The sequence below is a fragment of the Haliotis rubra genome, unplaced genomic scaffold, assembly GCF_003918875.1.
Source record: "Haliotis rubra isolate DU_JTF1 unplaced genomic scaffold, ASM391887v1 Scf623, whole genome shotgun sequence".
NCBI lineage: Eukaryota > Metazoa > Mollusca > Gastropoda > Lepetellida > Haliotidae > Haliotis > Haliotis rubra.
The window spans coordinates 193480-218836 of NW_025767328.1; the positions used below are offsets into that span (position 1 = coordinate 193480).

Genomic DNA, 25357 nt, shown 5'->3' on the forward strand with positions numbered 1-25357 from the left:
AACTTCCTTTGACAGATTGTCACACGTGCGATATTGAGATGATGTATTGAGAACTTCCTGACAGATTGCCACACGTGCGATATTGAGATTATTCTATATGTGAGAACTTCCTTCACAGATTGTCACACGTGCGATATTGAGATTATTCTGTACTTGAGAACTTCCTTGACAGATTGTCACACGTGCGATATTGAGATTATTCTATATGTGAGAACTTCCTTGACAGATTGTCACACGTGCGATATTGAGATTATTCTATATGTGAGAACTTCCTTGACAGATTGTCACACGTGCGATATTGAGATTATTCTGTACTTGAGAACTTCCTTGACAGATTGTCACACGTGCGATATTGAGATTATTCTATGTACTTGAGAACTTCCTTGACAGATTGTCACATGTGCGATATTGAGATTATTCTGTACTTGAGAACTTCCTTGACAGATTGTCACACGTGCGATATTGAGATTATTCTGTACTTGAGAACTTCCTTGACAGATTGTCACACGTGCGATATTGAGATGATAATGTATGTAAGAACTTCCTTGACAGATTGCCACACGTGCGATATTGAGATTATTCTATATGTGAGAACTTCCTTCACAGATTGTCACACGTGCGATATTGAGATTATTCTGTACTTGAGAACTTCCTTCACAGATTGTCACACGTGCGATATTGAGATTATTCTTTACTTGAGAACTTCCTTGACAGATTGTCACACGTGCGATATTGAGATTATTCTGTACTTGAGAACTTCCTTGACAGATTGTCACACGTGCGATATTGAGATTATTCTGTATGTGAGAACTTCCTTCACAGATTGTCACACGTGCGATATTGAGATTATTCTGTACTTGAGAACTTCCTTGACAGATTGTCACACGTGCGATATTGAGATGATAATGTATGTAAGAACTTCCTTAACAGATTGCCACACGTGGGATATTGAGATTATTCTATACTTGAGAACCTCCTTGACAGATTGTCACACCTGCAATATTAAAATTATTATGGGGTCTTCGGCCTGACAAACGAACGCTGTTACCACTAGACTACTCCAAACATCCCGAGATCATACTACTTGGCATCCCTGGGGAGACTTGTAGGAGGTGAGGTGTTTGCAGGTTATCACTTTTCCATCCGATCTAATCTCCTTTTCAATGATTTGCAGCTCAAGCAGTTAAGTAAAAGTCATAATAGTCTGAAAACGTGTAATCGAATGAAGGCCTCACTATCTCCAAAACAAAATGAAATCGACATACAGGAAAGCTCGTGCCAGTTCACCAAGTTTCCTTGATATGCGACGTGTTGATAAAATTGATCTTCCTCATCAAGGGTCATCTACGGCCGCAGAAAAGGATTGCAGAATAGATTGTCAGAAAACCTTAATAGGGCAGGGTCTTATCTAGGCGTTCTGAGCCCATTATTTGAAATCCAGCCGGAAGTAGGTGTCTGTAATTATTCCGTAAAGGTTGAAAATTTAACTGTTTCCCGACTTTTCTTTATAACTATTGTTTTGCCTGACTTGAACTAGACACACCTACTGCTAGAAGAGAGAAAGATTTTTAGACTTAGTTTTGCGTGTGGTCGTGGGAGCACACATCACAAACGCATGCAAAGGTGTGCCTTCTGTTCAGCAGAAAGCAAACTGGGACAAGTAAATATTAAGACTGCACTGGACACAAATACATATTTTGCACAGCCACATGAAAGACAGACCAGCTGTAATAATTTGTCTCATAATTTTTGACACCCGAATAAAAAATGTTGTTTAACAAACGATTATTATTTTGTTGTCACTTTTCGCTAACTTTTACGATGGGGGGAGAACAGCCAGGTAATCAACAAGCGTGTGAAGTGGAATTTCAATTTCACCCGTGCAAATCGCACACATGGCTGTTCTACCAGCAAGTGGTCCCCCATCGTAAAAAGTAGCGAAAAGTGACAACAAAATAGTAATCGTTTGTATAACAACCTTTTTATTCGGGTGTCCAAAATTATGAGACAAATCATCACAGTTGGTTTGTCGATTTCATGTGACTGTGCAAAATTTAGCTTTGTTGCATTTATTAGATTTTGTGTCAGTGAGCAATTCATCGGTCTCAAATGAAGTCAAACGGCGGTACACGTATTTGAAAGTGCTCCACATGTCCACCAGCATTTTTTTTTAAATTTCCTAACGCCTCAAATAGCGTAAGGATCAAATGTTAATCAAGAAATATGTGACGCACATTAAAATGCTGAAAATAAACCCAGGTCCGAACGGCTCAGAAGTTGGAACACGTAGACATTACAGGTCAAGGCTGCTGAATACGATGATTGAATTTAACATATATGTTATGTCTTCAAGAAATAAGTCGCATGATATACTTATCAATAATAACATGGATCATATGTTCATGGTATATTAATGTTAATGCGAAGAATTAGAGCAAAGATAAGAAGACAAATATCCTGTGCAAGGACGTTTAAGTCTTAAAATATTAACGTACTAAAACAAAGCCTATAGTTTGAAGGCAGTAGCGTCTCACAAGCGCGTATGGAATCAGTCCTGGTTTTGAGACCTTTCAGGAAGGTCGATTAATATTTAAGAACCATTACTTTTGTCAGTCGTATTGATTCTGCTCACCATAAAGTTGTAATATATTTTATATCAGTCCTTATTTGTGTATGATTCTATCCCGAGTCTGCTACGCGGGGAGTGTGTAAGGGCTTGTTGAGGGATTGTAGTTTTACGCCGCTTGTAGCAATATTCCAGTAATATAACGGCGGGGGACACCAGAAATAGGCTTCACACAATGTACCCATGTAGGGAATAGAACCTGGGTCTTTAACCCCAAGGCTACCCCACCGCCCGACTAGTTGTATGCTGGACACTAGCAGGAGGTAGCGGAGGCCAATACGTGCAAAGTGACAAATCTTTAATTTGCAGACGAGGCAACAGTTATCCTTGAAATGACACATAGCAAATGTTGCCGACCAACCCCAGGCCAACGACAAGGGTACAGAAGCGATTGATCCGACACCAAGGCGACTCAAATTGATGAAAACCTTCCTGAGGGTACAGGGTTAGAAGTCCTACTGTTAGAAATCGCATACATGAGGCTCATCGCGATGCTCAAACTACCTACAAATTGTCGTATTGCCAACAGACTTCAGTGCTGTGGACAACGTCGAAAATGGTGTAACAGTCGTTGGTTACATATTATGTTATCAGTAGAGTCTTGTTCACTTAGAACGTCTTTGATGGCGTGGTGTCTGGCGATGTCGGAATAAACGTCTGCTTTAGCAGGCCCCTGGTAGATTGACGTTGGACTGGGAACAGTGTGGGTTGGCGCTACAACGACCCCGCTCCATATTAGGCAAAGAACCGTCACTGGACAGTACTATGGGGACAACATATTGACAACTATTGTCGTCGCGAAGCAAAGCCTGTGGGTCGAGGTTACGGTTTTCAAGATGTCCGTGCTCTCTGAGCACTAATCATTAATGCGCACCTCCAGCAACGCAACATCCGGTGGAATCACGTGGTCAGGCCCGCTGGTCTGGCTGATGCATCTCATCTCATTGTTATGCGTAGATCGATGCTCACGATGTCAGTCACTGGATTGTCTGTTCCAGACTATTTCAGACCACCGATGTTAAAAGATCTGTCTGACCACACAAACGACATCACACACATTAACATTGTTTTTTCGGCAGATACCACTCAAAGTTTGCTCTTTTCGCTTTCTGGACATTACCCCTGTCTGCCAAGATATGACATGCATTACTACTCGATGTAAATCATATACAACAGAAAGTATTATGTGGTATGGCGATATGAGGATGGGAGCCCTGTACACTGGTGTGGTTGGGAGTCATTATGCGGGTGTTTTCTTCTCCAATAAAGACAGCTGAGATCATAACCGTCACATTTCAAAGTTTACTGTGAAAATAATTTTGAAATTTTCTCACTGTTTACTTAAGCACTATACAGTTTCGATGAAGGCGATTTGATAAAAAAAATTCCAAGGATTTCATCGAAAACTAATTGATTGTTTTACCGCCCTAGTGAGGAGCTTTATGGGACCATCATGACGTCGGCGAGTGGCCTGCAAGACCATACTCTGTAAATATGTCAGATTAAAATCTATTAGTAAGTATATGCTACCTAAAAGAATCTAATGGTCCTCCCTTTCTTTGCATGACGATGATTAATCTAACGTGGCTTGCAGGTATTGTAACACACCATCTACCAATTGAGAGAGTTTTTAAAACTTCATTTAGTGCTATATGATGTCCGTAAATCGTATTCTATGTCATTTGAGCTATGATTAATTTGCGTGACGTCTGTACAATCTGCTATATATGTACTTGCGCATGGCAGATGGAGCTTCGTAAAAATGCCAGTAAAAATGGCTTCATAACTGTAGCGTATGTAGCGTATGTATAGCGTGTGGTGTGCGTCTGTCTGTCTGTCTCACCGGCCGTCTGTTTATACATATGGTAGCTATTTGCATAACCACACAGTTTAAACTGTAATAGACAGAGAATTGAACATAATGGTACGTTCCTGCTATGTTATAACCAACCCAACTTATATCTAATCTCACTTGACCGGAAAACCGACGTCAAATAAACATCTGTTTTACATTAAGGATAATAATAATAATAAGTCATCTTCTATAGCGCACAGTCTCCAAACACCAAGTGAAAGCTCGCGGCGCTTAATCAGAATGTGATTAGTATTACCCCGGATTACCCAAGCTGCCTGTTAGGCGCTAGAATGTTATAGTCACATGACTTTACCAAACTGGGTACCCATTTTCTGCTGGGTGAACAGAGGCAATTTTGAACAAACTCACTTGCCTAAGGTGAGACCACATGTATCACATGTGCTTGGTTGTGGGGCAGGACTGAAGTCCTAGAAACCCTCATTCATATAAGCATTGGATTTAATATCAAAAGACATCTCCATCGAAAAGAGATTTTAAGTTTTAATGATATTTTACAAAGCATACCATACCAAAGCATACCATTCCGATTTTTGAAGCCCTCAGATGTCGTATAGGTGACTTTAAGGTGAAAGCCTAATCCACTTATACATCCCAACTGTATTCTGTCATCTTTCAGAACACAATTACCGGCATAATTCTCTCAGCAAATACTGACCTCTCGCACGTTGGTGTATGTGAGCATTACCCAAGCAGATGTTCTGGTTGTACAGACGCTTTGTTCCTAATAACTCAATTTGAGATGCACAATGACATGAGAAAACCGCTTTTATTAATTACTTCATGAATCAAACGACAGGTGTTAGCGGACTAACTTTGTCTATTCACCAACAGTTAAAAGAAAAAGGTTGATTACAGTGGAACGTTTTTTTACGCTACCGTCCATCGATCGGAGGTCACGAGCCTATTGTTTGTTGGTGTTTCCTTCAAGACTGGTCACTTTGTTCTGCATTTAAAAAAATGTAACTAAATGTAACCATATGTAAGGTGACAACAATCCAGAATTCAGCTGAAAGTCCAACAATTCAAATAAGAACAGTCACCATATATATATTGGCATTTCATGTTTGGGAGAGGGGGTAGTCTCGTGGTTAAAGCATTCGCTCGTCACGCCAAAGACCCAGGTTTGATTCCTGGCGTGGGTACAGTATGTAAAGCCCATTTCTGGTGTCCCCCGCCATGATATTGGGGTAATAGTGGTGAAAGCGGTGTAAGCATTACTCACTTACTCACTCACTCATGTTTGGGCGCCTACACTGTGTGGTTGTAGCGATCACTGACATACGTAATGAAAAGTCTGAGTCAAGAACTAAGCGTACTCACTCACAGGTAAGAGGTTACACAGTAGCTTTGAAACTGAACAAAATAGGGAGATGTATATACTTTGCCTGTCGGTGATAGAAAGGAGTTCAAAATGAAATCAAGTGACCGTTGCCTCTGGCACACTGTCGATACGGCAACAGTTGATGAGGCTTGGTAGGGCCTCTATCAGTGCTTCCCTCTCATCACTGTACAAATCCATTCATGTCTGTTGAACTGCAAGATAAACGGTGTCAATTCATCTTAAGGTCTCAAGTAACGTCTTTCATTGAGACAAATGGTTCGCGTTTCCTTTCACAATCTGTTATCGCTGGAATCGCCTCCCCACAATTTAACAAATGAAGACATTATCTCACGAATCTTAAGTTAAACAGCATGGCGAGTCACGGTATCGATAATTTCTTTCTTTACGATTGTTCGATTCCGACCATACAATAAGAATGCGTTATTGAATCACTGTGAAATAGTCACGATACTACTTGTTAGCACAAAAGTGAGTTCATCTGCCTTAAAGGTGTTATTGTCACAAACGCATGCAGTGGCATGTCAAGTGTCCACGCTGAACACCTGAATATGTGGTTTCTGTCAAGGAATCAGAATTGCGAATGGACGAAGCCCGTTTTGGCAGTCCTGAAGCAGTATCCGCGATATCACTAGATATGGCTTTCTAAGGAACTGAACCCTCATTCTTTGATATATCAAACGCACTAACCATAGTGATAACCATCACCTAAAACAATCACGGGTTTATTATACAGATGCACAAGACGAATGTCTTGTACAATAGCATCGCAGTATCGATATGTTCATACAGGATCTTTGCTGGATTTACAGACTTGCGTCCCTTGAGCGTGTAAGGATCAAACGATGGGTTCATTTTCATTGGGATACATAATTGCCAGCCCCATATCAGTAGTGGTGGGTTTCACCCAAGTAGTAAACGTCTAAGATCGGTATTACTCCGGGCTTTTCTCCCATATAAAACTGACACGCTGTGATATAACTTGAAAACTGTTCTTAATCTCCCACTTTCATTCACTTAAACTCCATGCTCATTTCCTACACTTTAATTCTTCTGAGATTACATTAAAATTGCAGGTTTGCCGAAGCTAACACTATGAGTTGTGGAAATAAAAGCAGTAAATGGAAATGTCAACATTTGTCAGTCTGATATCACAGCGTGTTTTGCATTGTTTTCAATGATTTCGACTGTAATCGCCAAGTAGCTCTACAGCCATCATTGAGGTGAGAGCTTCCAGCTCAAGGGCAGGCATCATCTCATTTCCTTCTGCTGCAACGAGCGGCTGTCAGTCGGAAGGCGAGCTGTAGCACTACAAGTATTAACAAACACAAGCACTCAACAATGTTATAATGATTTTTTTTGCAATGAAACATCGTAACAAGCTGGAAAAAGTAACAGCTGAAAATAAGATAATTATTGAATAAGGAGGTTTCGGAGGCGATAGCGGAAACTCGGAGAAGTGAATGTTCAGTAGCAAATGAAATGTATGATCTCATTGTATTTCCTTAGAGTCGCTTTCTGAATAATCACAATTAAACCCATTCCATCTGCACGATATTGCTTTGAATTGTCCAGCTTAATAATTAAAAATACCCAAAATATTTTTCAATAGAAATCCAAGCCACCTTCCCACTCAACGCACAGGATTATCACATGACCGGCCAAGGCCTTCTATACTGCAAACCGTTACATAAGGACTATTGAGTGACTAACACTTCACATGAATCCACCTGAGAAACTAACACGTTACCTGAGGACTATTGAGTGGCAAACATTTCACATAAATCCACCTGAGAAACTAACACGTTACCTGAGGACTAATGAGTGGCTAACATTTCACATAAATCCACCTGAGAAACTAACACGTTACCTGAGGACTATTGAGTGGCTAACATTTCACATAAATCCACCTGAGAAACTAACACGTTACCTGAGGACTATTGAGTGGCTAACATTTCACATAAATCCACCTGAGAAACTAACACGTTTCCTGGGAACTATTGACTGACTGACTGAGTTTTGGTTTTACGCCGCTTTTAGCAATATTCCAGCGACATCACGGCGGGGGACACCAGAAATGGGCTTCACACATTGTACCCATGTGGGGATTCGAACCCGGGTCTTCGGCGTGACGAGCCAACGCTTTAACCACTAGGCTACCCCACCGCCCCGGGAACTATTGAGTGACTAACACTTCATATAAGCGCACCTGAGAAACTAACACGATACCTGAGGATTATTGAGTGACTACCACTTAAGATAAATCCAGCTTAGCAAATAACACTGTACATGATGACTATTGAGTGGCTAAAACTTAACATGAATCCACCTGAGAAACTAATACGTTACATGACTATTGATTGGCTAAACATAACGTGAATCCACCTGAGAAACTAACACGTTACCTGAGGACTAATGAGTGGCTAAACTTAACGTGAATCCACCTGAGAAACTAACACGTTACATGATGACTATTGAGTGGCTACACTTAACGTGAATCCACCTGAGAAACTAACACGTTTCCTGAGGACTAATGAGTGGCTAACACTTCACATAAATCCACCTGAGAAACTAAACACGTTACATAAGGAGGACTATTGAGTGGACTAAAACTTCACATGAATCCACCTGAGAAACTAAACACGTTACCTGAGGACTATTGAGTGGCTAACATTTCACATAAATCCACCTGAGAAAAACTAACACGTTACCTCCACCTGAGAACTATTGAGACTGATTAACACTTCACATATAAGCCCTCCTGAGAAACTAAACACGTTACCTGAGGACTATTGAGGACTAACATTTCACATAAATCCACCTGAAATTGAGTAATCCACCGAAACTAACACGTTACATGAGGACTATTGAGTGACTACCACTTAAGATAAATCCGGCTTAGAAACTAACACGTTACCTGAGGACTATTGAGTGGCTAAAACTTAACATGAAACCAGCTGAGAAACTAACACGTTACCTGAGGACTATTGAGTGGCTAAAACTTAACATGAATCAACCTGAGAAACTAACACGTTACCTGAAGACGAATGTGCGCTAATGTATAGAAAGAATTACATAATACTGACTCGAATGACCAGTCGTTGGATCTGTGTGAAAATGTTTTGGACAATAATAAAAAGAGCTCCTTCGAAACTGGGACAAAATCATTAAAAGCTTGTTGGTTAATGGGTATCAATGTGGACAGGGATCGGTTGAAAATAGTGCCAGTTTAATGTCTTCAGGTCAGGTCTTGAGGCTCAGAACATATCAACCACTCCTTGCAGCATGATACTTTTCTCTGTTGAGAGTTACATTATTTTGCAGTCACGAATATCACATGAGCAGCAAACCGCACACCCTTTCGAACCTCTATTTTGGTGGTTTGCCATCTGAAGGACCTTTTGGACAGCCAAGTGTGTCGTCAATAATTTCTTTTCACAGCAAAAGCTTTAGTTTCATATCATTTGTAGGTAGGATATTTTTGCATTGCATTACCTCAAACTCTATCAGCATCTTTCTCTCTTTCCAGCTGCAGAAGGAACCGCCCCACCAACTTGTGAACATGGATATATATCAACACACCTGGTCCCAGCTGGGACTGTGTATCATGCTACAACTTTTATACCTAGAAATATCCACGGTGACGTGCTTTGCATGGCATAGTCCCAGCCAGACCCGTTCACAGACTGCCCCTGCCGAAAGCCATCTTGTGTCACAAAGGTGGCATCAGTCAGTCCCTAAATGGTACCCTTACAATATTTGGAAGCGACGGAAGCGGAAGGAGGGAGAAGGACATCACGTGACAATGGATATTTCTAATGTACTTGACAGAAGCAGGAATTTGTTTAGCGGGAAAAGGAGTGCCTATGTGTCTAAATACCGCAAACTGCTGGAAAAGTATAATAAGAAAAAGCAGATGAACACAATATTAAGCAACAGTATTTGGAAACCTAACGTCCCGTCTGCAATGTACGCTTCGTCGTCAGTGAATGCCATGGGCAACAGGCTGTTATCCTCCGCTGAGACGTTCAGACAAGGAAATACGTTACAGTCCCGGAAACACAAGTCTCATTTCGGGAATATTGGTTCCGTACAAGATTCGTTCGGAATGGTTCACACACCAAAGAAACCATCCACCTCTCAAAAGAAAAAGGTCGAGGAATTAAAATCCGGATTCGACAACGTCGGATTTGGAACGATAACTCAGGATGGATTTGATTTACAACCAGCGGATGGATTTTCAGATGGTTTTTTACCCACGAGTCATACGGGATCCCAAACTCTTAAACACGAGGCTGACACAGCAGCCAAGACATCGACTGGGTTTGGGACAGGCTCCTTCTCTTCTGACTCCGGATCCTTGGCGGACACTGCCTGGTCTGACTCTGGGAGCTGGGGAGGTGATGGGTTCGGCGCTGTTGTTGGGTCTTCGGCGGCCCAACCGTCATCCGGGACTTGGGGAGAAGCAGCTGCTGGCACCGCCGGATTCGGGACGATAGGAGGTGGCTCATTCTCAGACGAGACGGTATGTAGCACATTCATATATCTGTGTGACTATACGTTATATAACAGAAAGATAATTATGCACATTCTTTTTACCGATGGTGACATTCCTGGTGAGACTAGGTTCTTACCAAGCTATGATGGTCGTGCGTAGCGTCAAGATTGGTCGGGTGTTAAGGCTGAGTGAAAAATACCGTGTACACGTACCCCTCCGGGTGGATCGTTGTTCTTAATATCAATCACAGGAATGCCCCGTCTAGACTCGAAATTTACAGGCGACCTACATTTACAGGATAGTTGCATTACAAATTAAAATGAAATAGATGTATAAATTATTAGAAACAGGATGTAAAGATGTGCGGAAGAACAACTATCGAGTTCAAATGAAGTATGAATGGCGAAGTGACGACCTTGTTACTGGAGCTCTCAATGGCACGGTAGAACATGTGAGTAGGTATAGAACTAGTTGTGAGATGGTGTTATGGATGACTGGGGATATCAATATACCTACGACCTTGTTTACCAAACCTTAGCCTTGTGGACTTGATTCGAACCACAGAATCTGGATATGCAGGGAACTTAACCCCATTTTGGAACAATATATGAGAGAGGATAGGCATTCGTCCGTTAGCACCAAGTTTCGCTGTCGTTCAATGATCATGTGGGATATATACATATCTCTAAAACTCAAAACCGCTCGTTATGTTATAAGTACAACATCACTGGACACCTATATTATCCGTCTGCCACAGGTTTAAAATATTGGATAAGTTGTGTTGGAGACAACAGTTAAATAATACTTAATTACGCCCGAACTGTGAACTGAGTTTGTTACAAAGACCTTCACTTCCTAGCCTAATAGGACCCGGGTCTTATTGGCCAGTAATTGAATTGTCTGGGGAAAATGTTAATGTGTAGTTAACGCTCTAATCAATACCGCACGGAACACATGTACCCTGTCTAAAGGGCCAACGATTGACAACGGGAGAAGTTACAGAGCAAAATAAGGCCAATCATGCCTTGTTCGTTCTATTTCTGTACTCCTTCGATTGAAATTAATGGTTCCGCTAATTCAAAATCCAGGCTTATCAGAGACTCAGCAATGAACCACAAGACACTGGAATAGGTAAACAGGCGTCCCCCACCTAAATTAGGGACAAGGGTAATTAGAGGCATCGATCTTCACGGTTGACATGTGACAAAACTGCAGAAGTGGTACTTCTATCGAGTACCACTCTATTAGTACTTCTGTGTTGTGGTGAAGTTTCTCCTGTAGACATACTTCTGTGCGGTACTGTAGTCTCTCTTGTAGACATACTTGTGTGTGGTAGTGGAGTCTCCTGTAGACATACTTGTATAATAATAATAATCTTTATTTGCACTGAGAAGGCCACAGGCCTATAGTACATAAAGTTACGTTACATTTGAGAGGAATTTAGATCGGGTAATCATAGCATAGTAAATGAACATTGAAATATTTTGTAGAAGAACTGGATTTTTACTACTTAACAGTAAGGAGAATTTTATCACATTTGGTTGGACATAGTAATATCTTTTAATATATTTTGTTCGCAAACGGTCCTCAAATGGACATATTAGGAGAAAATGTAATTCATCTTCTATTTCGTTAAAATTATAAAGTGTACATATTCTATTTTCTCTTTTTACATTCATATATCTGCCTCTTTCAATCAACAAATCATAAGAAGAGCATCTGAATCGTGCCAGTGCTATTCTAAACTTTTTAACATTAACACAGGATAAATATGACTCAAGAACTATGGCATTTTTAAACAATGCATAATACATGCATTTATTTGATAAGGATATCCTTTCACACCATGTTTGAATATACATATCTTTTAGTCTTGTCGTTAAGGATTGTATGAATAACGTAGGCGATTCGACATATTGTGTATTCCATGTAACTCCCAAACCAATAGAATATAATAAGTTTTTTACATTGGTTGCCCAGTTTTTTTGTCTACCTTTATCATATAACCACATCATATTATAACACTTCTTCGGTAAGCGATTTGAAGGCAAAATCAACAGTTTTAGCCAGTACTTAATAACTTTAATGCTTGTAAGAATGTGCATTGGGTACCTACCGCATTCACCATAAATAACTGCGTTAATAGTGTTAATTCTAACTCCGAGGAAATTTTTGCATGCGTATAAATGGATTTTTTCAATTTCGTCAAATTTTGTTATTCCCCAAATTTCGGCCCCATATGATAAAATTGGACTGACTTTGGCATCAAACATTTTAAAGAATGAAGAGTAGTTAATATTACCAAGTACACTCAACTGTTTCATAATTCCAATTAATGCTTTTTGTCCCTGTAACGCTGCATATTTTACATGCCTCGTCCATGACAGGCCACTGGTGAAATATAGTCCCAAATATTTATAAAAGCCAATACACTCCAGCTTCATACCTTGATATAACCGGTTTTCCTTTTTTTGACAATTTGTCTCCATTTTTGAATACAACAATTTTCGGGGTTTTTTCTGTATTTACAGTTAATTTCCATTTATCGCAGTAACTTTTAAGTTCATTAATTTGATTCTGTAAGCCATTTATCGTGTTTGAGAACAAAACAATGTCATCTGCAAATATCAATAGGAAAATCTGAACTATATCAGGGTGGAGTTGAATCCTGTGTCCACAATTAGTTTTGATTTGTCGTGCTACCTCATTTATAAAAAAGGAAAATAGAAATGGGCTTAGTATACAGCCTTGTCTCACACCAAGTTGCAAGTCGAATGTTTCTGAATAATGATGATTACTTTTAATACAAGCCTTAACATTTTCATACATATTGCATAAAAGTGTACTCATTTTACCACTGAGACCGTGGGTATTAAATAGAAGCCAAAGTTTTTCGTTGTATTGAATCGGAAGCTTTTGAAAAATCTACAAATAATGGGTAGAATTTCCCCCCCCTTTAGAGTTTAAATACCTTTGAATAATACTTTGCATTATAAACATATTATCTACTGTCGTATATCCCTGTCTGAAGCCCGCTTGCGCTTCGCTGATCTTATCCATTGAGTCTCCCCAGTTAACAAGTCTTTTATTTACTACAGAGGTGAAGGTTTTACTAAATATGCTCAGTAGTGTTATGCCTCTGTAATTATTTGGATTATTTATATTACCTTGTGTGTGGCAGTGTAGTTCCAGTAGATTACTTGTATGTGGTGTGCCTTGGCAGTGGAGTCTCCAGTAGACATACTTGTATGTGGTAGTGGCCTTTCCTGTAGACATACTCGTGTGTGGTAGTGGAGTCTCCTGTAGACATACTCGTGTGTGGTAGTGGAGTCTCCTGTAGACATACTCGTGTGTGGTAGTGGAGTCTCCTGTAGACATACTCGTGTGTGGTAGTGGAGTCTCTCCTGTAGACATACTTGTGTGTGGTAGTGGCGTCTCCTGTAGACATACTTGTGTGGTAGTGGAGTCTCCTATAGACATACTTGTGTGTGGTAGTGGAGTCTCCTGTAGACATACTCGTGTGTGGTAGTGGAGTCTCCTGTAGACATACTTCTGTGTGGTAGTGGAGTCTCCTGTAGACATACTTCTGTGTGGTAGTGGAGTCTCCTGTAGACATACTCGTGTGTGGTAGTGGCGTCTCCTGTAGACATACTTCTGTGTGGTAGTGGAGTCTCCTGTAGACATACTTCTGTGTGGTAGTGGCGGCTCCTGTAGACATACTTCTGTGTGGTAGTGGAGTCTCCTGTAGACATACTTGTGTGTGGTAGTGGCGGCTCCTGTAGACATACTTCTGTGTGGTAGTGGCGGCTCCTGTAGACATACTTCTGTGTGGTAGTGGCGGCTCCAGTAGACATACTTCTGTGTGACAGTAGTGGAGCTCCCCTGTAGACATACTTGTGTGGTAGTGGCGGCTCCTGTAGACATACTTCTGTGTGGTAGTGGCGGCTCCTGTAGACATACTCGTGTGTGGTAGTGGCGGTCTCCTGTAGACATACTTCTGTGTGGTAGTGGCGGCTCCTGTAGACATACTTGTGTGTGGTAGTGGCGGCTCCTGTAGACATACTTCTGTGTGGTAGTGGCGGCTCCTGTAGACATACTTCTGTGTGGTAGTGGCGTCTCCTGTAGACATACTTGTGTGTGGTAGTGGCGGCTCCTGTAGACATCTGTGTGGTCGTGTACCGTGTGTGGTAGTGGAGTAGACATACTCGTGTGTGGTAGTGGAGTCTCCTGTAGACATACTCGTGTGTGGTAGTGTGTGGTACTTCTGTGGTAGTGGCGCTCCTGTAGACATACTCCTGTGTGGTAGTGGCGCCTCCTGTAGACATACTTCTGTGTGGTAGTGGCGCGTCCTGTAGACATACTTGTGTGTGGTAGTGGCGCGTCCTGTAGACATACTCGTGTGTGGTAGTGGCGCCTCCTGTAGACTTCTGTGTGGTAGTGGAGTCTCCTGTAGACATACTCGTGTGTGGTAGTGGAGTCTCCTGTAGACATACTCGTGTGTGGTAGTGGAGTCTCCCGTAGACATACTCGTGTGTGGTGCCCGTTAGTAATAACATTCTTCAACGAACTTGAAACAAGGACCTGTGAATCAATTGCAGTTCACGTCACCATGACAACAACGTGACACCTCGTTCCACGTTTGCACGTGCAACACGGATAAACTGATGGCAGGTCAAGTGGGTGTATCTCAGAGTACGTTGCCGATTCCGTTCGTTGGTATTTTTACATTTTGATGTAACATTTGGAGCTTTGGAGCTGAAACTCTGTATGAATGATCACATCTGTAGACATACTCGTGTGTGGTAGTGGAGTCCCCCCTGTAAACATAATTGTGTGTGGTAGTGGAGTCTCCTGTAGACATACTTGTGTGTGGTAGTGGAGTCTCCTGTAGACATACTAGTGTGTGGTAGTGGAGTCTCCTGTAGACATACTCGTGTGTGGTAGTGGAGTCTCCAGTAGACATACTCGTGTGTGGTAGTGGAGTCTCCAGTAGACATACTTCTGTGTGGTAGTGGCGTCTTTCCTGTAGACATAATGTGTGTCGTAGTGTATACACACTTGTGTGTGGTAGTGATATTCCACCTGCACATCTTCGTCACCCCTATAGACATGATGTTGTAAGACACCAGCCACGACAAAACATGTTGGGAAAATCAGCAAGTTATCGAAGGCTGTTCCAAGTCGGAAATGCCCGAGTATAAACGAATCATGCATCACTGTAAAGTGATACTGTATAATGAAGCTGTTGTTCCGTTTACAGAAAGACTGCGACACCATTCTGACCAAGTCCTGCTCTGACAACAGCGAGTGCTCATGTTATGGCTTCTACACATGCGCGGACCAGAGATGTGTAGCTGCGCAGTCCACCTCAGGTAATTGGTATCTGTTCACACACAACCCCATTCGGTACAACCAAGGGATACATCATCACCTTGGATACAAACAAGAGGCGTACACCTTGAATACAGCTTTTCCCTTATATCGGAGCTTTTGACATTTTCCAGTCGGTTTGAACCGTCATTTCCATTATTTTTATAAAACATATTCAGATAATTTGATGCGGATGTTTTCTTGTCGCTGAATGACTAAAAGTGACTTTTTCTTCGTTATGTATGAAACGCACTATCTGTAAGGCCTTGTATGGCATATGACCCTCTCGTAGAACTGGTTCTCTGACGCAGCATTGTCAGAGAACTATGCAATTAAAGCCAGACAATATTCCGAACGGTACACTTCCAATTTGGCGGCATCAGGGGAGGGTCGCCAAAACTCCTAACAGCCTCTGGTTTTACACAGCGATAAGATAAACACATGCGTGAGGGAAGGGTCACTATGTTCAGTTATATGTTTGTTGTATGTTTGTATGATTGAGCCTTGACATCAAGACAATCTAATCTTGACATCATGAACATTTAACGACTCTGTTGGGACACCATAATATACATCAAGCAATAGGTGTCTGGAACAAGTTCTGTCTTGAACCTTCACGCCATTACGGAACCATTGTGTTCTGTTCAATTAGTGAATCTGAAATATTTTATCTTACTCCCCCATCGCTTCCACAACCGAAGCTCACACCCACCAGTCATTGAATACGTTTGGATGAAATGTTTCTTCTCAGATCCCTATCTTATGTAGCTTTCCAGAAGCGCCACCCTAGCTGTTGCATTCAGAGAGGTATCTTTTGATAATTAAATTGTGAATATGAACGACACGGGTTCCCAGACCAATAAAGGTATAGATAACAAATATACGACGACAACAAGTCTCGCGAGACCCCGTTCGAAGAAGCTTGGCAAGATGAAATCTCATGAGATCCCGCCGGTTTAGCATAGGTGACACCTTATGAGATCAGACCACAGGGTCTTGTCTTGTCTTTGCTCTCTAACTGGACAATTATACACGGCTCTTATAAGACATATTTTGGTCGCGATGTCGCCATGCGTTGTTATGCCGTCCTAGAGATATGTTCCTCCTGAAGGTAACTCTTCTCATTCGAGGTATGCTCACCACACATTTGGTTGACGATGCCTGCCGTTAGTAGTCCAAACAGGGGTGCGTATAAACAATTGTTCACACTACCTGTCCTATCTTATTCGCATTTGAGTTGAAATAAGTTTGTGGTCCTCATTTTTTTGACACGTATTGAATCAAAACATGTGTTTTTATAACAAACAGCTTCTGACTTTGGCATTTATCCAGCTGTTTAACCAAGTAACACTTCTTTTTGTCTTGCGAAAAATTTACTAAATGATGACGAATTCTTTTTTACCACAACATCACCCAGTTGTGGAATCCGAGTATGGTCCTAGAGTCAGTTTACTGACGGCTGGAAGGAGCTTGTTGTCTGACTATGAATCAGAGTTAGTTCTTGAATGGAATTACGAGTGTATCACAGATATGTTAAGGAGCGGTTACGTGTCCGCATGGTGCCACTCGAAATATCGAGTGTCCGTTAGTAATTACATTCTTCAACGAACTTGAAACAAGGACCTGTGCAGTTCACGTCACCATGACAACAACGTGACACCTCGTTCCACGTTTTGCACGTGCAACACGGATAAACTGATGGCAGGTCAAGTGGGTGTATCTCAGAGTACGTTGCCGATTCCGATCGTTGGTATTTTTACATTTTGATTTAACATTTGGAGATTTTGAGCTGAAAGTCTGTAGGAATGATCACATCTGTTGTGGTATAATTCTGTCCGATTATTAAACCTTTGCCGCCAATATTGCCGCTTCTGATGTGAAGAATAAAATTTAGCAATATTTTGCCAGAGTTTTTTTCGATTGTTTTCAATGGACCTTATCACGTTTTACTAGTATTAATGCATGATTAACGCCCTTTTGAGCTCAAACTTCTTTTGTGAATCATCACAGCTGTTGGTGTTCAGTATCCACCCTATGCATGGCTGCCAATATGTCTTCATAATGGCGATCGGGGCCCAGAGGCCCTTTTGTACCAACGATATCGATATAGCATGAATGGGTGAGGTGAGGTTAAGTGGAGTTTAACGTCGTACTAAAGAATATTTCGCTCATATGACCACGTGCATGCGTGTGTATGTGTGGCTGCTTGTACTAGCCCAGACTTAGGCTGGTTATATACTGCTAGTTGACTGAGATACCACACCGCAGTAAAGCATGAATACCCCACTCAGGCACATTATACTGACTCCGAGTCGACCAGTCCTTGATGTACCCATTAATGCCGAGCGCCAGGCAGGGACCTGTATGAAGGGTGGTACCATGACTACATGAAGTGGGTTCTGCTAATTGTCATAGAAACAAGATGGATACCATCAGCGAACGACCCAACACAACCAGAAACTGAAGACATTTGTCTTGGCCTGGTGCAGTGCACGAAATTGCCACTGTCCCGCTAGCCCGTGGCTAGTAAATACAGTCCAGTTATAAAATGTTTTTAAATCATGCAAGATTATGGCCTGATAAAACTGTTCATCACATTACCAGCTTCATGATGAAAATGTCATGCCGACAATATCTTATTCTCATCTATTTTTGTAATCTTTTTGCTTAGTTTCAACATTCAAATTTCGGGCTAGTGAATTATTTTGTGTGCTTGTATCTTTCAAGCATAGCTAGCCCGACTGGCTAGCAAAATGTGGAAACTTGTTCGCACATGGGACTGGTGCCTAGCTGTATCGCGAGACGGCACAAAGTGCTAACTCATGACCCGCTCGAATAGATTTCTTGTACCTCCGCCTCATCTATAGGATTGTCGACGAGCCAATTCCTAAAGTGCCGGGAGTTTTTTGTACGGTTGAATATCAAAAGAAATTATACATCAAGAACGCTGATTCAAATAACCTCTAGAGGGTGTATTAAAAGTTGTCCGAATGATAAAAAGCTTCTTGAAATTAGTGTCTTTGTCCCAGGGATATACTTCATAAAACATAGATCAGTCTTAGTGAACGATAAACAGTCTACACTAAGTCAGTTGTGGCGTTTATACCATATACGTACTTAGGTCTACACTATAACAAGTCACGGAGAAAGATGTATCTGTGTTTAATGTTGTTCTTGGACAGTATCTGCAATGCTTAATACCATGTTCATTAAAAACGGTTTGTGGTGCCACGTCCCAAAACACTCCTCGCCCTTTCACCATATGTTGTAATACTGAGTCCAACCAATCAGCGGAGAGACTGTCTGTGAGTGTGTTGTTATGAGGCAATGTAACACGATGCTTTACGTTTATACAGAATGGTAAACGTCCTTTGATGGTTATTGGAAGTGTAACCTTGATTTTATGCTAAAAGTACAGTTATGACGGAGCAAAATGGGCCGCTATAATCGCAGACACATTTTGACGAAATACAATGATTTACTGTAGATAAGTTGAACAGTTCATGTCATTGTGAAACAGCGAACATGTGACATTTAGTTTAGTCGGTACAAGTTTTATATTGTCACAATGAAAAAACACTTCCTATTGGGATGATATCAGTTATTGCTACAACGATGTTTAAATATTCAACAGCACTATAATTAGGCGCAGCAACCATCGAGTCTGGACCAGACAAAACAGTGACTGATATCATGAGCAACAATCTGTACAACTGGGATGCGATGGCATTCATCAACCAAGTCAGCCAGCCTAACCACTCGATCCCTGAGTCTTAAGTCAAGCCTGGGTTACTGAAGATCAATTCTATCGCGGGTGTGCCGGATATAAATAGTAAAACTATTACACACTTGATATCAACTTATAGCCCTTTCGCGAAGCAAGTTCAACTACCGTACAAAAAAACTGTTTTGCCGTTCTCACGATGGCCGTAGAACAAAGACTGCTTTTGAGAAACGGGGCCTCGGTGCCCTTGTCAGGACGCGATCAAAGTGCTACGACTAATGTTACGGCAGGGGCAGTAGTACTCACCCTATCTCTTCGTGGGTCAGTGTTGGGAACTGATGCCTATATATACAACGACACATGATGGCGGAACTACATGACACGTCTTGATGGTAGGGTAATGACGTGAGGCTGGCCGACTGTTAACTCCGTCGATGGTTCCGGTTAGTCATTGTGAGTTGAGGAAGTCCGGCGAACATCTCAGTGCCTCATCTACTAATGCATCCCTTGCTGGACAGGGCTCATTCAGTGGACACATCTGTTGACCATCCAGCATCCAGACCATTACTTAGTCACGTCGGTCAAGAAGCCCTTACAACCCAGTTCTGTGTAGCGAATCTGTAATTGAAGTCTGAGATTATTATACGGGTCATTTTCAAAATTTATAGGATTTTCAATTCTTTATTACAGTAAAATCAAACTCCACAAGATTGATTTAATTTTTATTCAAATAAAATCTCAAACACTTAATTTAAAAAAAAATGCAAACATGCAGGCTCAATTTTACTAATGGGCCTTTTAATTGAAACATAAGTAATTACTAGGGTGGGGGAAGTCCTGACCGTTACCACTTCTTAATCAGAATAAGGATTTTGAAATATAATTCATAAAAATCTTTTAAAGAAGGCAGACACAGCTTTTACCCCGGCTTAATCAAACTTGAAGGTAAAAACTATTATCATGAATCTTGAAAGTGATATTTTGTATCTTTCATTTATTTACCACAAATAATAGCATTTTTCTAAAACATTATTATGTATTTAGCTTTCAACAGGTAGAATTGTCTAAAATAGACATCAGTTACTAAGCCCAGAACATCTTTTGATTACACCAGCATAATGAGGAGTGTTTCATGTATTATCATGAATTAATTAGAGCAGTCACTTAACACCAGTAACGGTTAGGACAATAGTGGTATCGGTTTGGACAGGAATGGTAACGGGCTGGACATAAACCTTAAACAATTTAATTCAACATAGAAACAGGTAACATGAAAGGAAAAAATGATATCACTTACTTGAACTGATAACCCTATTTTGGACACACAGTGAAATGTGTATTAGAAATTGTAACTTGTAACAAATATGACATGTTTTCTTCCATGCTGTGGTAACGGTTTGGGCATTTGTTATATCAATATGAAACTTGTGAATGAATTTAGGCTTTTGAATAAAAACAAACTGTAGCTTCTAAAGAATAGAAAAACACATCTGTCTAGATTGAAAATCACTTATAATCTAAGGAAGCGTGCAATTGGGGAACGAAAATTGAATGAATAGTAACGGTTGTTACATTACTGGTAACGGTCAGGAGATCAGTGTAACAAACAAAATTATGTTATCCCTCTAGAAAGTTGCAAAAGATTAAATTCTGAAAGGTACTGCAACAACTATGATATTATACACATGGTCATGCTACACAGGCTGCATAGATATCAGTTAGCTGTTGATATTATGGTGCAATATTAGTCTCCACGAAATTACTTCTTTCATTCACTCGGATACCTTTAGTTATTGTTAATAGTGAGATGGTAACACATATTTATCAAATACAAAGGTTTTTGACAACATATTAACACCTAGCAATATTCAAAGTAAATAGAAGTCTTACATATCTCACAGTTAAAGACAAAACAGTTTACACCCAAAAAATATTTAAAGGTTGGAATACAATTAAGTTGTTTACCGTTATTACATTTTGTCCAAACTGTTACCATAGATGTCCTAACCGTTACCTTTAATTCATAAAGACTATGGATCTTATAGAAAATAGAAACTAAACGTGATAAATTTGTTTTGGTTTTTATTATTTAAAGCAGATAGATAAGTAAATAGAAATTTATTATCACACCATAGAACATATTCTTCAAAATTGAACTTTATTAAAGATATGTCCAGACCGTTACTATTATTTGTCCAACCGTTACTAGAGACTGTGTTTTTTATGCAACTACATCAAAACTCCTTTGAACAGTAAAATTCCAGAGCAAATCTGCCAATTTTGACCCTAAAATGTAGCTAAATATAAATTTCAAAATGACATGACGGATGATATACCACATTTACTGACTAGTAAACATCTAAATATGTTTTCTAGCACAAAAAAATCCTTTTAAGGTAACAGAGTTTTCTTGTATTTGGAACGGACAGAAAATACTACCAATTTTGAAAATGACCCATATATTATTGTATATAACGTGTCACAAATTTATTCTGGAAAGCCCAAAGTCCAGAAACTCTCCACAAGGTTGCAAGTCCCTGACACAGGATTTGACACTATTCAACATGCGGTGATCATGAATATATACAAAGGCTGAAAAACTGAAAAACATTTTTTTGAAAACTCTAAATTTAAACTATCTCGCCCAAGGGCCGTTGTAAAAGAATGAAAGTATGACGATATTTTAAGAAGGTAGATACTGTTTCAGTGTTTATTCAATCCCTATTCTAAACGGGAAGGTGTTCATTGCTCTTACGTTTGTTGTAAATAACGTCACGCTCAGCAATATTCCACCTATATAGCGGCTGTCTGTAAGTAATAAGTCTTGGCCAGACAATCCAGTGATCAACAGCATGAACACCGATCTACGCAAATGGGATAAGATGACGTGTGTCATCAGGTCAGCGTACCTGACCATCCGATCCCGTTAGTCGCCTCTTATGACAAACATGGGTTGTTCAAAGCCAATTCTATCCCGGATCTTCACAGATCTGTAATTACGTTATTACAGATTCAAGAAGTCAAAAAGATTATTTCTAGTCACGTGATATGTAAGGTCACGTGGTCACAGGAAGCATCTTTCTGGTTGGCCAACACTTGTATTCGAAAATATTAATATAGAACATTTCGAAGCATTTTCTGACTGAAAGGAACCAAAACACAGTTTGCGGACCCATGAATATTGAGCAAGCATGATATTTAAAATGCAAACCAAACGGCTATCCGGCACCAAGCCGCACAATAACACAACAGAATATGACGTCATGTGGAAAACTTGCATAAACAACGTTGTTTTGCGTCAGCCCAGCGACAAGGTGGCTGCATTGGATCCATCCTTTACTACCATGCCGTCACTACAAGGTCAGGGATTGTATTGTATCGTCAGTTTTTCTTAGTAAATATTACACTAATACATGACACGTATTTTATGGATAACAACTTCTTTTGTATTCTTTATACGACGTTTCAGAGCTAATTATTGCTCCTTCGTCATAGCATAAAGAATAAAATAGAAGTTGTTATCCATCAAAACGTGTCATGTATTCATGTTCGTCCAACTTCTAAACCAATTTCAAGAATGTTACATTATGTTGCATTTGGATAGACATTTGGCATTTCAGTCATGTCTATGAATTAAAAGATCATACTTAATGGCTTTTATGTTTAATTGCACATTTTATTAAATGATATCCGCTTTGGCGAGTGATGTTGGGGGATTGTTCACAAACATACAAAGTAACTTACAGAAACTGAATCTTCACCACAGAAGGACATTGGACATTCAAGTTCCCTTTTTTATTTCAGTATACTTATATTTGTGTTTGAATTTAACTTACCATTCAACAAAGTTTACTGTATGGCGTTTGGTCAAAACTAAAGGAGACGTAGTCCAACGCATCTTCCATGAACACTTAGGGTGTTTGTAAAGTACGGCAACTCAAGGCGGCATTTCTTTCTTTATGAGATTTTAACGTGCTGTTCAAACATAACACTGCATATCACGTGAACCTTCTCAAATTTATCAAAATAATTTGTTTTCGGTTCAAACAAAACTAGTATTGAGGTTATATATGGAACAGGATCATTTGAGATAAGTATCTTTGTAATGCATGTAAACATCTACATTACGTGTATATGTTTTTTAACAAGAGTAATACCATTCATTCACCTAACAAACGGATGAACTTCCAAACGTTTTGTTCCTCATAGTAAAGAAGTTGACATCCATAAAACTCTCTTGCTCATGTGAATCACTTCCATATGTCATTCAAACACAAGAGTAATAGCATATGAATGTTGTTAAATGTCGGTTACCTAAATTATTTAAAAGGTCCACTGGTTAGAACAATACTAGTTACATACCTGGCTTCACATGCCATGAGTTCGCAAACAAATTATGTTTACAAATAACTAACAACGTGTCTATACATGTACACCTAGTGAATGTTCCTGTTCACCTCCCCATGCAACTCTAAATACCACTAGGAGAATGCTTAGGAATAACAAAACAGGAAAAAATAAATATTATTTGTCCGATGTACCTGCTCCAAAACAGATGGAATCTGAAGGAAAAAGAATGAGGAAAATGAATGAAAGTTTTTGGTTCACCAAATCCCATGAAGCTTAGCTAATTTTATCATATCTTTCATTACCCTGCATTCCGCAGTTTTCTCCCGATTGTTTGTGTTTTCACATTTTTTACTTAAGGCAGGGATCCCCTTTACCGTCTTGAGGATATTATTTTCTGATGATGATGGACAAAAATGCTCACTGAAACAAACCAAATTCCTACATTAACAACAAAATAGGTGACTATAGGTTTTCATGAAACCACGTTGTCTTTTGACACAGCCACTGAACAAACGTTTCCGTGATACTAACACATATTACCGAGTATATTTCACATTTATAAAAGTCCCATTTTCCAAAGTCCCACTGTCCTACCAATGACGTGCCAGAGCACACACTAACATTCTCCATTGCGTCCCCTAGATGTCACCTATTTCTCATATTAGCAGGGGCTCATTCCACCTGGCACAATTTAATCATGTCGTACAGGCATGTGTCGCCATGGAAACGCGTGAAAAACGTCCATTTTCCATGTTGGCAGGGAAATGGGGATCAGCGCCTCTGCATATGGACGGTACAATATCGACATTATTCCGTCTTAGAGTCAGTGTTGAAAGGGAATGCTGGAATTAAGAATGGGATTACAATAGTCTTATAACAGTTATAATTTACTGACGAACTCAATTGTCCGGAATAAAATATCGAAAAGAAATATTTTATTCATCATTCATGGGACTATAGTGTTTTATCCTTCCGTTCAGCATTCACCTGTGACGACATCGATATATCAATATCAATATAATTTAACATGCGCACGGTACTATTTAGAATGCAAGGGTATTGACAGAAATAGCCCTCAAGTAGCTATTCTTGTAGTGGATGGCATTATATGTCGAATGCCTGATGAGGGAGGATCTCAAACACCTTCATCAAATCAAGGTATATATTTATTAAATTGTGTTCATTATCTGATAAAACAAATGTGTTGTGAGCTCCTTAAGGACATGCTTCAGAAGTACAGAAACAGACATCGATTCTGCAATGTGTTGTGTGACGAGCAAATGAGTAGGTTTTAACACCGCTCCTAACATTATCCCAACTATATTAACTTATTGTTAGAGGAAAACTAAAAATAAGACCAGTTTGGTGACATCCGGGCACTGCTTTGGTCCTGACAAGCCCCGATGAATGTGTGTGTGTCTGTGGTGTGGGGGTGTGTGGGTGGGTGTGGGTGTGGGTGTGTGTGTGTGTGGGTGGGTGTGGGTGTGTGTGTCCAGGATTCGAACGCATAATACAGTGTTCTGCATTTTCCAGGTGACCCGTGTAACTAGTCCTAGTTATTTTACTTCACTTAC

At 40.2% G+C, this 25357-nt stretch overlaps 1 protein-coding gene across 2 annotated transcripts in view; it reads left to right on the top strand.

Annotated features, from left to right (window-relative positions):
* The window catches only part of LOC124256305, a 65113-nt gene that overhangs the window by 35255 nt on the left and 4501 nt on the right, over positions 1 to 25357 (top strand). For both annotated transcript variants that reach the window (XM_046690281.1, XM_046690282.1), the window contains exons 2-3: positions 9371 to 10366; positions 15600 to 15711. In XM_046690281.1, the coding sequence (XP_046546237.1) occupies positions 9404 to 10366; positions 15600 to 15711 (1075 nt within the window). In that variant the 5' untranslated portion in view covers positions 9371 to 9403. The remainder of the gene's footprint in view (positions 1 to 9370; positions 10367 to 15599; positions 15712 to 25357) is intronic.